Source organism: Chaetomium globosum, genomic scaffold (genome assembly GCF_000143365.1).
Source record: "Chaetomium globosum CBS 148.51 scaffold_3 genomic scaffold, whole genome shotgun sequence".
In the NCBI taxonomy this organism is placed as follows: domain Eukaryota; kingdom Fungi; phylum Ascomycota; class Sordariomycetes; order Sordariales; family Chaetomiaceae; genus Chaetomium; species Chaetomium globosum.
In genome coordinates, this window is record NT_165978.1 from 1,294,051 (window position 1) to 1,307,668 (window position 13,618).

At 56.0% G+C, this 13,618-nt stretch overlaps 6 protein-coding genes across 6 annotated transcripts in view; 3 read left to right on the plus strand and 3 right to left on the minus strand.

Annotated features, from left to right (window-relative positions):
- CHGG_05704 (uncharacterized protein) overlaps positions 1 to 386 on the minus strand; it is a gene marked incomplete at both ends in the record, with an annotated part of 1,026 nt that extends 640 nt beyond the window's left edge. The window contains one exon of the mRNA XM_001221798.1: positions 72 to 386. Within this exon, the coding sequence (XP_001221799.1) occupies positions 72 to 386 (315 nt within the window). The remainder of the gene's footprint in view (positions 1 to 71) is intronic.
- A 1,112-nt stretch (positions 387 to 1,498) lies between these two features.
- CHGG_05705 (uncharacterized protein) lies at positions 1,499 to 1,713 on the minus strand (the record flags this gene model as incomplete). Its single annotated transcript, XM_001221799.1, has 2 exons — positions 1,499 to 1,574; positions 1,640 to 1,713. The coding sequence occupies 2 exons, from the start codon at positions 1,711 to 1,713 to the stop codon at positions 1,499 to 1,501; spliced, it is 150 nt and encodes a 49-aa protein (XP_001221800.1).
- Positions 1,714 to 2,610: 897 nt separating this feature from the next.
- Positions 2,611 to 3,456, plus strand: CHGG_05706 (uncharacterized protein; the record flags this gene model as incomplete). Its single annotated transcript, XM_001221800.1, has 3 exons — positions 2,611 to 2,636; positions 2,824 to 2,943; positions 3,012 to 3,456. 3 exons carry the CDS (start codon positions 2,611 to 2,613, stop codon positions 3,454 to 3,456), a joined length of 591 nt encoding a protein of 196 aa, XP_001221801.1.
- Positions 3,457 to 6,201: 2,745 nt separating this feature from the next.
- CHGG_05707 (uncharacterized protein) lies at positions 6,202 to 7,077 on the plus strand (the record flags this gene model as incomplete). Its single annotated transcript, XM_001221801.1, has 2 exons — positions 6,202 to 6,387; positions 6,466 to 7,077. 2 exons carry the CDS (start codon positions 6,202 to 6,204, stop codon positions 7,075 to 7,077), a joined length of 798 nt encoding a protein of 265 aa, XP_001221802.1.
- Positions 7,078 to 9,740: 2,663 nt separating this feature from the next.
- Positions 9,741 to 10,390, minus strand: CHGG_05708 (uncharacterized protein; the record flags this gene model as incomplete). The annotated part of the gene is made up of 3 exons (XM_001221802.1): positions 9,741 to 9,800; positions 9,851 to 10,027; positions 10,184 to 10,390. 3 exons carry the CDS (start codon positions 10,388 to 10,390, stop codon positions 9,741 to 9,743), a joined length of 444 nt encoding a protein of 147 aa, XP_001221803.1.
- A 776-nt stretch (positions 10,391 to 11,166) lies between these two features.
- CHGG_05709 (uncharacterized protein) lies at positions 11,167 to 13,563 on the plus strand (the record flags this gene model as incomplete). The annotated part of the gene is made up of 1 exon (XM_001221803.1): positions 11,167 to 13,563. One exon carries the CDS (start codon positions 11,167 to 11,169, stop codon positions 13,561 to 13,563), a length of 2,397 nt encoding a protein of 798 aa, XP_001221804.1.
- Between the last annotated feature and the right edge of the window lie 55 nt (positions 13,564 to 13,618).

Sequence of the window (13,618 nt, forward strand, 5' to 3'; positions counted from 1 at the left end):
ATCACACACCCGTCCACCCCCCCTTCCACACCCCCATTACCCCCACGCCCACCCCCACCGCCAGCACTCACAACCACCCTCCTCCCCGCCTGCATCCGCCCATCATAGTAGTCGCTCCCGTACCGCCGCACCCCGCGCTCAGCCGCAAAGTTGGCCCGCGCCAGGTCCTGGTACAGACGGGTCTGCAGCGTGTGGAGGGTGTGTCGGAGGGCGGTGTACTCGTCGAGGAGGGTGAGGTAGTGTGTTAGGAGGGCGTCGATGGTGGTGTTTGAGGGGGGGGTTGGGGTTGTGGTTGTGGTTGAGATTGAGGTTGAGGCTGGGTTTGGGGGTGGTGGGGTGGTTTGGGCGAGATCGGGATCGGGGTTGGTGGTGGTGGTGGTGGACATGATTATTTGTTTGATGTTGGGGTTTTGGGATTGCAAAGGCGTTTGTTTGCTGGAGGGTTGGAGGTTTTGTTTCGTTTTCTTCTGAGTGTTGGTGGATGGTGATGACTGGGTTTGATGTTCGATTAAGAGTTGGGTGAGATGATATTGGGAATTTAACATGTGGTTGGTTGAGCACAAGATCCTACAGAGGCCCCACTTGAATTTATGAACCTGTGCTAAACAAACGGCGGATGCCAGGTAGCCAAGGTCCTCTCAGTACAATGTTAAGTGAATTCACTACCCGAGATGGCAGAAGCCGCGGAAGCTCAAATTGAGAAATTGAGGAACTGGATCCAGGGTCGCCGCATCTTTGCAACTGCCATCCAAAGCTTGATACCTTGTCGCAGATCACGGCATGCCAGCCATGGCCCGTCGAGCTCGACCCGGGATTATACCGATAGGCGTTCCATGCTTGCTTCTGGGCGGTTTTTAGTTCCAGCTTCAATGTACCCCGTGTCTCGGATAGAAAATATTGGCCCGTAAGAGCTTGCGTGAAGGCTGCAGACCGAGCGAGCGTCCACCGATGAGACTCGGACGACCTTACCTCTTCGAGTTACAGATTAGACTCGACGGATGGAAATTAGCCAGATATTGCCCCAAGGCTGTGTGCGGTTGACCGCCGGGCAAGAGCATAACGAAAGATCAGCAAACACCAAACAAAAGTGTTCATAGCTCCCGCCCAGCGAGCATGCCCCACTTACCCTTGCCAAGCCGACTCCGAATCCAGCAAAAACGCAGCAAGTTTGTGCTGGTGATGCTGCTGCTCCACGCGATGCTCTCACTGGGTCTTTTGTGCGTCGTCGACATATTGCCGTAATTTTACCAGAAGGAGTAGGCTCCCGAGGCTCATCACTTCCTAGTTCGTCTCAGGTGCTTGGATTTGGATGCAAAGGCCCCGCGCCCCTCATGCAACCCCATGCTGTCACTGTGATGCCACGGGCGGAACCTTCTCCGACAGTTTTCTTAGCCTATCTTCGTGCGCGCCCTGGATCAATGATATCGCGGGAAAATGTATTCAGAAACCCACAGAGCCCGGGACCGACTATGCAGCAATGGCGAGATCGAGCGAACACTCACCTTGACGTGAAGGAGAGCCAACCATGGTTGCCCGTTAGGCCAGAAACGGGCCGTGACCAGCCGGGGACGATCCTGGATCAAGAGGTGATAGGGCCGCGCTTCTGTCGCACAGCATTTGCCGGCTTTTACATCTGTACGTTTTCCAGAAGGCCAGCCAATGCAGCCCAGCGCCCACCTGCCAGCACATGTGCCAGACAAGCTGCCGGAACATGGCACGCCAAAGAACACATGCGCGCGTATCGAACTTGATGCGTTTCCAGGTTATTTTATGTACATACCATACCTATGCCGTACGTTCACTCGGACATCACTGTCGTCTAATTTTCCAATCTGATCTCCGTCCAAACCCTGGCAACGTGCTTAGCTCGAGTTGGTTAGTGCAGCCAGGACCCTCCGGCTGTCTGCCACCTGATTGCCGGGATTCAAGCATCGTCGTTATCAATCGACCGATTGCGAACGCCGACGAGAGAAAGCCCAACCGAATGTGGGAAGCCTGCTTGGCCCCAGCGCACAGGACCCCCGGCCAAAGAGACCACTGACCGCTCGCCTGGCATTCTTCCCCAGCGAGCCAGGCCCTCCTGGTTTCCCAAGCTCCCCCCGTAATCTTACGAGGCTGCTGCTGCTTGCACGCTTGCAACAAAACCTCCAGTCCCCTTTTATTCATTCACAACCCGGACCCATCTCCCTTTCCCATTCAATTGCTTCCCTGCGACTCAAACTGCTGCTCTCTGTTAATCGACCGAACCATTCTTGTTTCTTCGTCCGACTCGATCAACGAACACTGCTTTGTCTGTACAGACACGCCCCCCCCCTTCCCCTCTAGCTTGTCTCGAACATCAATCGCCTTGCTTCATTCGTCATCTCTCCCACCGCCGAAACCCCATTATTTGGTTTCCCACTTCCCCATCCCTTCGCTTCCCAAACTCCACTCCACCGCCCTGCGTGCGCACTTTCGGATTGCTAGTGGTCTACAAAGCGCGATAAGGGGAAGACGAGTTTGGCTGCAAGCCGTCTTTTCCTAAGGCGGACGACGAAACCAAGTCATATCAAACGCCCGACTCCCTTCTAGGAGCTCCGTTTTCGAAAATGGTCCTCGGAACTATCAAGTATGTCCGCCCTCACCAGCACGCGGCAGTACAAGCGGCCGCTCGCAAGCCTTGTTGATGCATGGACGAGCCCATAGAGACGTATCTCGTCTTGAGGGTGTTGCTCGGGAATTACCGTCTCGATTAGACGCGTCCCTGCCGCTTCGATTGCCTGCGCGCAGCCCCGCCGCCCTCTAAGCCGAGAGACTGTGACTGACCGAGTAACCTCCTTCTAGGTGCGTGGTCGTCGGTGACGGTGCTGTCGGCAAGACATGTCTTCTCATCAGCTACACGACGAACAAGTTCCCCTCGGAATATGTGCCCACAGTCTTCGACAACTACGCCGTCACGGTTATGTATGGCGAACCCTGATGATGCGCTAGCTCGCTCCGCTCTCGTCACACCGCTAAACAGATGCTTCTAGGATCGGTGACGAGCCGTACACGCTGGGGCTATTCGATACGGCCGGACAAGAAGATTACGACCGCCTGCGCCCTCTCTCATACCCCCAGACTGACGTCTTCCTCGTCTGCTTCAGCGTCACGTCACCAGCGTCTTTCGAGAACGTCCGCGAGAAGTGGTTCCCCGAGGTACACCACCACTGCCCAGGCGTGCCGTGCCTGATCGTCGGCACCCAGGTGGATCTGCGGGACGACACCCAGGTGGTGCAGAAGCTGAATAAGCAGAAGATGGCGCCGGTGAAGAAAGAGGATGGCGAACGGATGGCGAGGGACTTGGGCGCTGTTAAATACGTCGAGTGCAGCGCGCTCACGCAGTTCAAGCTCAAGGATGTGTTTGATGAGGTGCGTACCCTAGCGCCCCCAAGCGGGCCACAGCCTACGATGATGGACAATGACGAGGTCGACTAACGGTTTTCAGGCTATTGTTGCTGCGCTTGAACCGCCGCCGCCGAAGAACAACAGGACCAGCAAACACAAATGCCAGATTCTCTGATACGGGCTTGGAGCATATGGCGTGATGGCCAGTCAGACTTGATTCAACTGGCGTGGGGGCCAGCCCATCAGGAAACAAAGAATCTGGACAGCTATATACCCAGGTCAATACGACCAGCCGTCACCCCGCGGCTTGAAAGTTGTCTCGAGCGGGCGCACAACAATTGGACAGCAACCCCCAAACACCCTCTATCCGGGGAAAAGAGGGATTTGAGAGCAAAACCCGGGCAAATAGCCAGGGTTGTTTCCTCCTGGAACTGCCTTAATTCGCCTTGGGCCACGAACGACGCCCAATTGGAAAACAAGGGCTGGGTTTATTTACTATCAAAAAGGGTGGCCTGGAGTTGATCATTGTTAATTTTGTTCTCGAGAGACATCAACCCCAGCCACCCAGCTTCTTGGTACCGACCCTCCCTGGCTTGGTAGCGGGTATTTTTTCCTTCCTTCTTGATTCTATCTCTCGTCAATGGGGGGCAAGTTCATAAACCGAGGCAGGAAACTTTCCATTTTGATAGGACAGTATGGCGATCGGTGTGCAATTGAATCAAGATCCTCCTATTTTGACCTACATCTGCTTCATCCAGGATATTCATTTAGCACTACATCTCCAGAGAAGTCCAGCCCCGCAGCAGACCTCTCTCGGCCTGAAATAGTTGTGTTCACCAGCGTAGAGAGCCGGCCGGGAACTGCGGACATTGAAGCACGGAATGCAAACTGGTAATGGTGCGGACACCCCGAGGGTTCAGTAAATATCACGGCTGTAACTAGTGGTTTGATACAACGCACAGGCATTGATTAATATAGATTGAGAACTCCTTCGTACAGCGTCGCGGTTACGGGGATAGGACTGAGACAAAACTTTTGCCAGGGATGGCACATAGGATTCAAACCACAAGAAAAACGCGGCGCCGATTGCTTACATGACTCATTCACTCCCCTCGAACCAAAGGGTGCAGCTCCTAGGAAGAGTGGTTCAATTTCGAAAGTGTTTTCTTGTCATTGGCAAGTTGAGGAAAAAGTTCAGACGAGGAGCATGGCCTAGGATGAACCATCTAACAGAACGACATATCCTCGAGTCAGCGGAATAGTTTTATCGGGTAGGTATGTATGTACCTCCTTTTTATGTCCACGCATACACGTCTGCCAGAGTCCATGATCCACGATCCCTACGGTCATTGCACCTGGGCAGGCACTTAGGCTTGGGATTGGCCTTGGGGACTTGGAATTCTGATCCCATCGTGCATCTCAGATGGGGATATCGTCAATTTACATAAAATCCCTGAGTTTAAGATCCTATCAACTGGAGTCGAAATTCGGGGTTCTCGAAACTAACACGACAGCAAATATCAATGACGGAAGCTCATCGTCCGGATCCAACTTTGCCATCGACTTGTTGATCGCCATAGGCGTGTTCCATATGTCGAGCCCAGATCATGCGGAACGACAGACCCGTAGTCCCGGGACATGGGGCGCAGGACCCTTATCTTGCAACTCTCAAACAGACACCGTGAGTCATTGTGGTGTTTCGGGCACCGGCCGAGGAGTCAAACCCCCCAATTGCCCCGCTAACTTTTTCTCTCCCAGACCCAGACCCCTCAACCCCACCATTCACCCATTCTCCCCCTCCTTGCCTTGTCACGTTTGCCCACCAACAACTCCTCCACGCACGAACCAAAAAAATAAACCTGCGATTGAAAGCGCACCAGTGCGAACGACAAGATGGCCGCGCCGCAGGACCTCGCCGACCGCACCAAGGCCGCAGCGCCCGACTCCAAATGTTACATTGACCCGGTCTCGGGCAAGGACGATGCCTCGGCGGACGGGTCCGAGGCCAAGCCGTACCAGTCCCTCTACTATGCCCTGCTGCAGCACATCGACAAGCCGGCACCGGCCTATCTCACCCGGCCGGCACCGGCCCCCGCAAAGGAGGGAGCAGCCAGCACGGAGCCTGCGGCGGCACCGGCGTGGGAGGAGCCGGCTAAGAGCGCCATGAAGAAGGCGGTTAGCCGGGTGGAGGCGCACAAGAAGAAGCTGGCCAAGGAGCAGGCGTCGGCGAAGCAGGAGGAGGAGGAGCGCAAGCAGCGGCTCAAGAACCTAGAGGACGCCAAAAAGATCGTGCTGCGGGAGGACACCTCGCTGCCACCCGCGGTGCGCATCAAGATCAACAACAAGTCGGTGGAGCTCGGGGACGGCAAGGACAAAAAGGGAGCGCGGGTGAAGGTGTACGGGCGGATCCACGAGCTGCGTGCGCAAAAGACGACGACCTTCATCACGCTCAAGGACGGCTACGGCTACCTGTCGTGCATCCTGCCGGCGGGCGACCTGACCAAGAACTACGACGCGCTCATGTTCGCGCTGGAGACGGCGCTGGTGCTGCACGGCGAGATGCGCGCTGTGCCCGCGGGCGTGAAGGCCCCCGACAGCCGCGAGCTGCACGTCGACTACTACCGCGTGCTGGGCACCGCGCCGAGCGACCTCGAGGCCATCACCAACAAGGTGTCGGCGCAACAGGACCCGTGGGACGCGCAGATGCTCGACAACCGCCATCTGGTGCTGCGCGGCGAGAACGCCTCGTCCGTGTTGAAGCTGCGCGAGTTCGTCGAGCTGGCCTTTATCGACAGCTTCCGCGAGATGGAGTTCCGCAAGGTGTCCCCGCCCGCCATGGTCCAGACCCAGGTCGAGGGCGGCTCCACGTTGTTTAAGTACGATTATTATGGGGAGGAGGCCTACCTCACCCAGTCGAGCCAGCTGTATCTCGAGACGGTCATGCAGTCGTTGGGTAACGTGTACTGCATTGAGAAGTCGTTCCGGGCGGAGAAGAGCTTGACGAGGCGTCACTTGTCCGAGGTACGTGACTGGCACTGGCACTGGCAGCGGGCGGGCGCCTAGAAAGGGGATTGGGAGGAAGGCTGACGGGACTTTTAGTACACGCACGTGGAAGCCGAGCTCGACTTCATCGAGTTCAACGACCTGCTGGACCACCTCGAGGAGATGATCTCGCGGGTGGTGGACAAGGTGCTGGCGGACGAGACGATGCGCGGGTACGTTGAGACGCTCAACCCGGGCTTCCAGAAGCCGACGCGGCCCTACATGCGCATGAAGTACGAGGAGGCCATCGAGTGGCTCAACAAGCAGGACCCGCCTATCCTCAACGAGGACGGCAACCCGCACGTGTTCGGCGACGACATCGCCGAGGCCGCCGAGCGCCGCATGACCGACATCATCAACCGTCCCATCTTCCTTACGCACTTCCCCGTCGAGATCAAGGCGTTTTATATGAAGAAGGACCCGCAGGATCTGAGGGTTACTGAGTCTGTCGATGTATTGAGTATGTTTTTTCTTTTTTCTTTTTTTTTTTTCTACCCCAAGAGATGGTGCATACATGGGAAGATACTGACTTTGCAACCAGTGCCTGGTGTTGGCGAGATCGTCGGTGGTTCCATGAGAATGGACAACTACGACGAGCTGATCGAGGCGTACAAGAAGAACGGCATCCCGCACGAGCCCTACTACTGGTACACTGACCAGAGGAAGTAAGTTTCACCTTTGCCTTCCTTTCGCTCACCGCCTCCTGTCCGAGAGAATCCGGAAATATCCAACGCTACCTGCTATTCCTGTTGTCGTTGTTTTCTTCGAGTTGCGCCGCACGGCTGACTGACTGACGTGTCTGTCTAGGTATGGCTCGTCGCCGCACGGTGGATACGGCCTCGGCCTGGAGCGCTTCCTGGCCTGGATGGCCAACCAGCACACTGTCCGTACATGCAGCTTGTACTCGCGCTTCATGGGGCGGTGCAAGCCTTGAGGCCCGCGAGGGGGGTTGGGCTGGTTTGAGGGTGGTGGAGTTTGGGGGAGGGGGAGGCCGGTTTTCGGCGGTGTCAGACGGTCTGGGCTAGGCCTAGGTAGATACGTTGATAGATATCCCTACCTAGATTTGGAGGTTGGGGTCCGGACTTACCACTACCCCTGATAGACAGGCGTGCTTTGCATCCATGAGGATTTGACGAAGAAAGCTCACCTTGCTAAATACAGTGATTCTAGTGAACCTGTGTTTGTTGTTTTTGTTTTGACACGCTCAGGGGGCTGTTTTGACACGTGCGGCGTTTGGGGAGTTGGGAGGGGAAGGATTGTGGCACCGTGACATTATTATTAACGATCCGAGATCTGGGATCGTGGTTGCAGCTGGTAAACCCTGGGGCCTGCGCTTGTTTCTCTGCGGCGTGGGCGGTAGCGTGTGCGGCGGCGGCTGCTTGTGATCCTTGACAATTCATCCGCCGGGCGGCCGAGCCAGATCCTCGGGTTCTTTTTTTCTGACGGGGCAGTTAGTGTAGCGAGGATCTGTGTGAGCCCTGGGGAATCTGTGAATCCTTCGGGAGATGTGCGCCCCTGTGTCTGTCTGTGCTGCTGTTGTTTGGTTTCGGTAGGTACATGAGTGTACATGTGCATGAGGTACCGACTGATGAAACGGTTTGTTTACATCTTCGGGTGCCTTCGTCTGTTTTCAAAAAAGATATTACCATGAACGGAGAGGGAGTGTTGGTCGTTGAAGCGGTTGGAAGCACCTCGCCGTTGCTACATTGGCTCACTCGGGCTAGAAAAAAAGAAAAAAGAAAACCGAACTCGACAAGAGAACAAAAATCAAGAAACTTAACAAAGGTAAACAAAACCAAGAGAAGAGAAAGAGATAAAGGAAACCGAGCAAAATAAATAAATAAAAAGAAATCGAGTAAAGTAAAAAAAAAGTAGACTTTTGAATAGCTTTCTTTTGCCTGTGGGATGATTGCCATTGGGAACGGTTCTGTCCTAAACAGGCAAGCGCCGGCCGCTCGTTCAGGCATTTATCCATGACGGGCCTCGCTCTCGGCAAATGCAGTCAAGATACCTACTTCGTACTCGAATGGGCTTTTGTTTAGGTGAAGTTTATGCTTGTTGAATCTAGATCTGTCGCTGGTTGCCTACGAGCCTCTTCAGCGCTAGAGATTCCTTTGATGGCAAAACTGACGAGGCTGAGGGTCTGGCTTCCACACTTGGCACTAGCATGAGGCGAAGGAGCACGTCTCGCTTCCGTGTCTCTTACGAATTGTCTACCTGTCCGGCTTTTCCGCATTCATCCTGCTGGTATCCTCGACAGTGGCTTGAGGGGAGTAGCTTTTGGTATCAATTTTGTCGAGGCTGGGATATTCCATTTAGAAAAGAGCTGTTTGATCTCGTCATAGAGGCTTCGTTTACAAGGAGATGGGAACTGTCCCGTGCCCCCTAAGTTATAGGCTTGTCATAGCAGATGACCATGGCGGCGACAATGATAATCCCAAAATCTGGCCCTGAAAAGTTGGTTGAGAGCATATGACGTTACTAGAAGGGAGCTAGATAGAGCTAGAGATATGTGTGCTCGGGTTTGGGAAAGGCTTTGGAATGGAAGGTAAAGGGGTTGTGTAACCGGCCAATTTCGCAATACCGTGAAACTTGGTCATTTCTGCCGAAAGTACAGAAATTAGACCACGATGATTATTCGCATAATTGAGAACTTGCAGCAGTGCGATCACGACCCGCCACCTCCCTCGAGAGTCATCGCACTGGAGACGTCTCGTGCCCTGCTCCAAACTGGCACCGCCGGGCTGGGCGGATTGTTGGGTGGAGAGACACGGAGTGAGGTGTGAGAAGGGATCAGTGTTGGTTGAAAGTATGCACACTGTGCGCATCGCCAACGATCTCAGTGGACAGAGGAATGCAAGGCAGCCTAGGTGTGTATGTGTGCCATATTGCGAGATGCGTCGGGGTTTGATACTTGTCAACGCTGAAGTACCTACCCAGGTAGGTACCCTAGGTAGGGACTTAATCTGTACGTGCTGACAGCACAGAGGGGGGAATGTGTGTTAACAACCGAGAAGCAGTTTCCAATCCATCTCGAAGTTGGGTACCCGCCTACGAACGAATATGTGTACACATTAGGTACACGCAATGCTAGTCAAAGTTACCTCGACAAGACCAAGTGCATTCGATTGTTGCATTTCGATCTCGAGATTGTCTCCAGGAACCGCACTTCGTACCGTTTCTCACCGCAACCTGTCGCACACGATGTGATGTGCAACCCAACCCACACCAATCGGAAATTGACACGGTTAAACAGAGTTACGCGAGAATGGCCCCTGGGAAAGCGGTATGACAGAGCGAGTGAACATGCGTGACGGCACACGGTCCCCAACTCAATCAATGTGCTTCCTGAAGCGACCGCCCTGTGCCCCTAAACCCGCCGTCTGCCGCATCTTCGAGATGCAGCCGCATTGGTCCCTGACAGTTTTTAATATGGACGTACCGGGAAGATGCAAGATATTCGGGGGGTGTTTTTGTCGCAGAAGCCCGCGATCGGTAAGGAATCTGCAGGGTTCCCGCTCTGCGGCCCCACCATCTGGGCTGGCGCTGCAGTGCCGCGACTTAAACTAACCCCCTGAGGAGAAACGGGAGAAACCTCCATCGGGGTCTCGACTCTTTTCTGCCAGGTACCTTACCTATGGACCTAGAGTCTCCTGCCAAAACTTTCATGCCCGGTATTCGGCACTCAGAAATAGACTGGCAGTGATTCAAAGCCTCAAAGAATGAAGCTGGGGAGAGGTTAGAGGCACAGAAAAATAGAATATAACTAACATACGAATATTGCTTCACCAATAATGAAAAACCACGGCGGTTGCTGATTGGCATGGCGCTCAATTGGCTTGTGCAAAGTCATGTACCCGCTGAGAGGTCGCATGGCCACCGAGCTCTGGGCGCCGTGCCCCTGCAAGGAACAAAAAAGCGACCTGGCTGCCAGGTACCCGCAGAGATGGACCGTGCCAGACGGCCACGGTTCCCTGCCCATTGCAATTAAAGCGACTTTTAGCTCCATCCACCCCAATTCGGATGGCTCCTGGCCTGGGCTCCAATCTTTCACCTCCTTTTTTCCCCTTCCCTCTTTTTCTCTTGCTTCCCGCATCCTCACTCGTTGGACTTGTTACCTTGTCCCTTCGACTCGGACCTCCCTCCGACTTGCCTTTTTCCCTTCCTATCTATCGTTCTTTTATAGGTATTAATTCGTTGGCGCAAACCGGGGACTACGACGCTCGCCTGTTCGACGAGACGCGACCCGCCCGACTTCCGGGCCCCTTCGTTCGGACGAGGGCTCTCGTGCCCATTCGCCAATCTTGCATCTTCTCGACGCTCGTTTGAGAACCGCTCGCTCGACTTCCCGATAGCCCATTAGCATTTTAATACTCGACATCCTTCTTTGTCCGAATTGCTAGTCGAGGCTTCACCGCCCAGCCAATCTCGACCTTTGCCGTTGCTCCCGTCCGTCCGTCTTTGCTCGAAAACGGGACCTGCTTTTCAAAGAGACTGCATTGCTTGTCAATCATTTTCTTTCTTTGGAATTCAGCCGCCGCAGAAGTGCTAGCTGTGTGTGTGTTTGCTCCTCGGCTACATTTAGCGTCCTCGGAACGCCCCTCGACCTTTGCACTGTTCGTCTACCGCCTGTGCATTCCAGCTCGCAATATCCTTCTCGTGCCTTTGACGGGGCACGTATAATCTTTCAAAACGGCGGTTCTTTCTCACCAAGCTAGGGACAGCCTGGTCCCGCCGCATCTTCTCGGGATGCAGGATATGTCGGCTCATCAGGGCGGGCCGAGTGCCCCCGGCGGTCGTTTCGGCCATGCCTCGAAGCCGTCGAACAGCGACACCGGTTTCTCTCATGGCGCCTTTACTTCCAACATTAGCGGTTTTGCCGATAGACACCCTCGCCGTGGGAACATTCCCACCATCAACACCCAACCTATCCAACATCATCACCAGGCGCCTACCAATGGCGCCGACTTGACCACCCCTGGCACTGCGTTCGACATGCAGTTCACTCCTCTTCTGCCCTCCCAGTTGCTCCTAGGTAGCCCGTTCCAGCCCGGGACCCCTGCGGCCTTCGCGAGCCCCCACTTCCAGAACGTGAACACTTTTCAGCAGGCCCAGCAGCAGAGCCTTCAGCAGCAGCAGCAGCAGAATGGCCCGTCAAGCCCGGTCCAGCAGAATATCTCGCCCCAGATGTATCAGTCCATTGTGTCCCCTTCGGCCTACGGCGCCCCCCAGTTTTACGCGCCCCAGTCTCCGACCGGCTCGTTCAACAACGTGGGAGGTCAGATGCAGGTGCCCATGCAGCCGACTTCGCCCGTGTCGATGGGCCCTGGCATGGTCACCGGCACCAGCCGCACCGTCTACCTTGGCAACATCCCCCCTGACACAGCTGCAGAGGAGATCCTGGGCCATGTGCGCAGCGGTCAGATTGAGTCGGTCCGCCTGCTCCCGGATAAGAACTGCGCTTTTATCTCGTTCCTGGACGCCAGCTCCGCCACCCATTTCCACTCCGATGCCATCTTGAAAAAGCTCTGCATCAAGGGGCAGGATATCAAGATTGGCTGGGGTAAGCCTTCGCAGGTCCCGACCTCGGTTGCTCTTGCCGTCCAGCAGTCCGGCGCGTCTCGCAATGTCTATCTGGGGAACCTGCCCGAGGACATCACCGACGAGGAGCTGCGGGAGGACTTGGGCAAGTTTGGTGCCATTGACACGGTGAAGATCGTGCGCGAGAAGAACATCGCGTTTGTGCACTTCTTGTCCATTGCCAACGCCATCAAGGCCGTTTCCCAGCTTCCCCAGGAGCCCAAGTGGCAGGCCCCCCGTCGGGTTTACTACGGCAAGGACCGGTGTGCCTACGTTTCCAAGACGCAACAGCAGAACGCCGCTCAGTACCTTGGCATCGCCCCTGGCTACGCCCACATGCTGACCGGCGCCGACCGCGATCTCATCTCGAACGCTCTGGCTCAGCAGTCCGTGGCGGCTGCTGCTGTGGCTACCACGGCCGGTGGCATTGGCAATTTGGGCAACCGGACCATTTACCTCGGCAACATCCACCCCGAGACCACTATCGAGGAGATTTGCAACGTGGTTCGGGGCGGCCTACTGCACCACATTCGGTACATCCCCGACAAGCACATCTGCTTTGTGACCTTCATCGACCCCACAGCTGCCGCGTCGTTTTACGCGCTGAGCAACCTCCAAGGCCTGATGATTCACAACCGTCGCCTGAAGATCGGCTGGGGCAAGCACTCCGGGGCTCTCCCGCCTGCGATCGCCCTTGCCGTCAGCGGTGGTGCCTCGCGGAACGTGTACATTGGTAATCTCGATGAGACCTGGACTGAGGAGCGGCTGAGACAGGACTTCTCCGAGTATGGCGAAATCGAGCTCGTCAACGCCCTGCGGGAGAAGAGCTGTGCGTTTGTCAACTTTACCAATATTGCAAACGCGATCAAGGCCATCGAGGCAGTCAGGGGTAAGGATGAGTACAGGAAGTTCAAGGTGAACTTCGGTAAGGACCGCTGCGGTAACCCGCCCAGGCAGATGCAGCAGCAGCAGCAGCCGTCGCCCCGTGGCGACCAAGTCCCTTCCCCGCCGGGCAACGGCTCTACACCGAACGGCAACTCGCCCACCAACTCCAACGGCGCCTCTTCTGCGGCCTTGTTCAACAACGCTGGCAACCCGCTGACCATGTACCTGAACCACGTTTCCCAGCAGGCGCAGCAGCAGCAGCAACAGCAGCACCATGTGCTCGCCGCACAGCAGGCCGCTCTCTTTGGCACCGCCTCGTCATCGCCCAATGAGCCCGGACTGGCCCTCGAGGTCCCGCAAGGCCCCATCTCGGGCCACCAGCAGTCGGCCAGTATCTCTAACGGCTACATCACCAACCCGTCCGCGTCGGGCGCGCCCACCATTGGCGGCCTGCTCGCGCCGGGTAACTCGCGCGCCTCCCACAACCGCGCCGTCAGCCTGCCGGTCTTTGCCCCGTTCGAGAACGGCGGCACCAGCCCCAACAGCCTGCACGGCAGCGTCGGCGGTGACGGCGGCGAGCAGCGCCGTGGCCACCAGTACCAGGCTAGCTTCGGCGGCATGGGCAACGGCTATGGCCTGGCGATCCAGGGGAATCTGAACGGCTGGGTCGAGGAGGAAGTTGCCAACTGAGCTTGAGACTTGGGTTGGGCCGTCGGCGAGCGTCAGTGTGGGAACGGCGGACCGA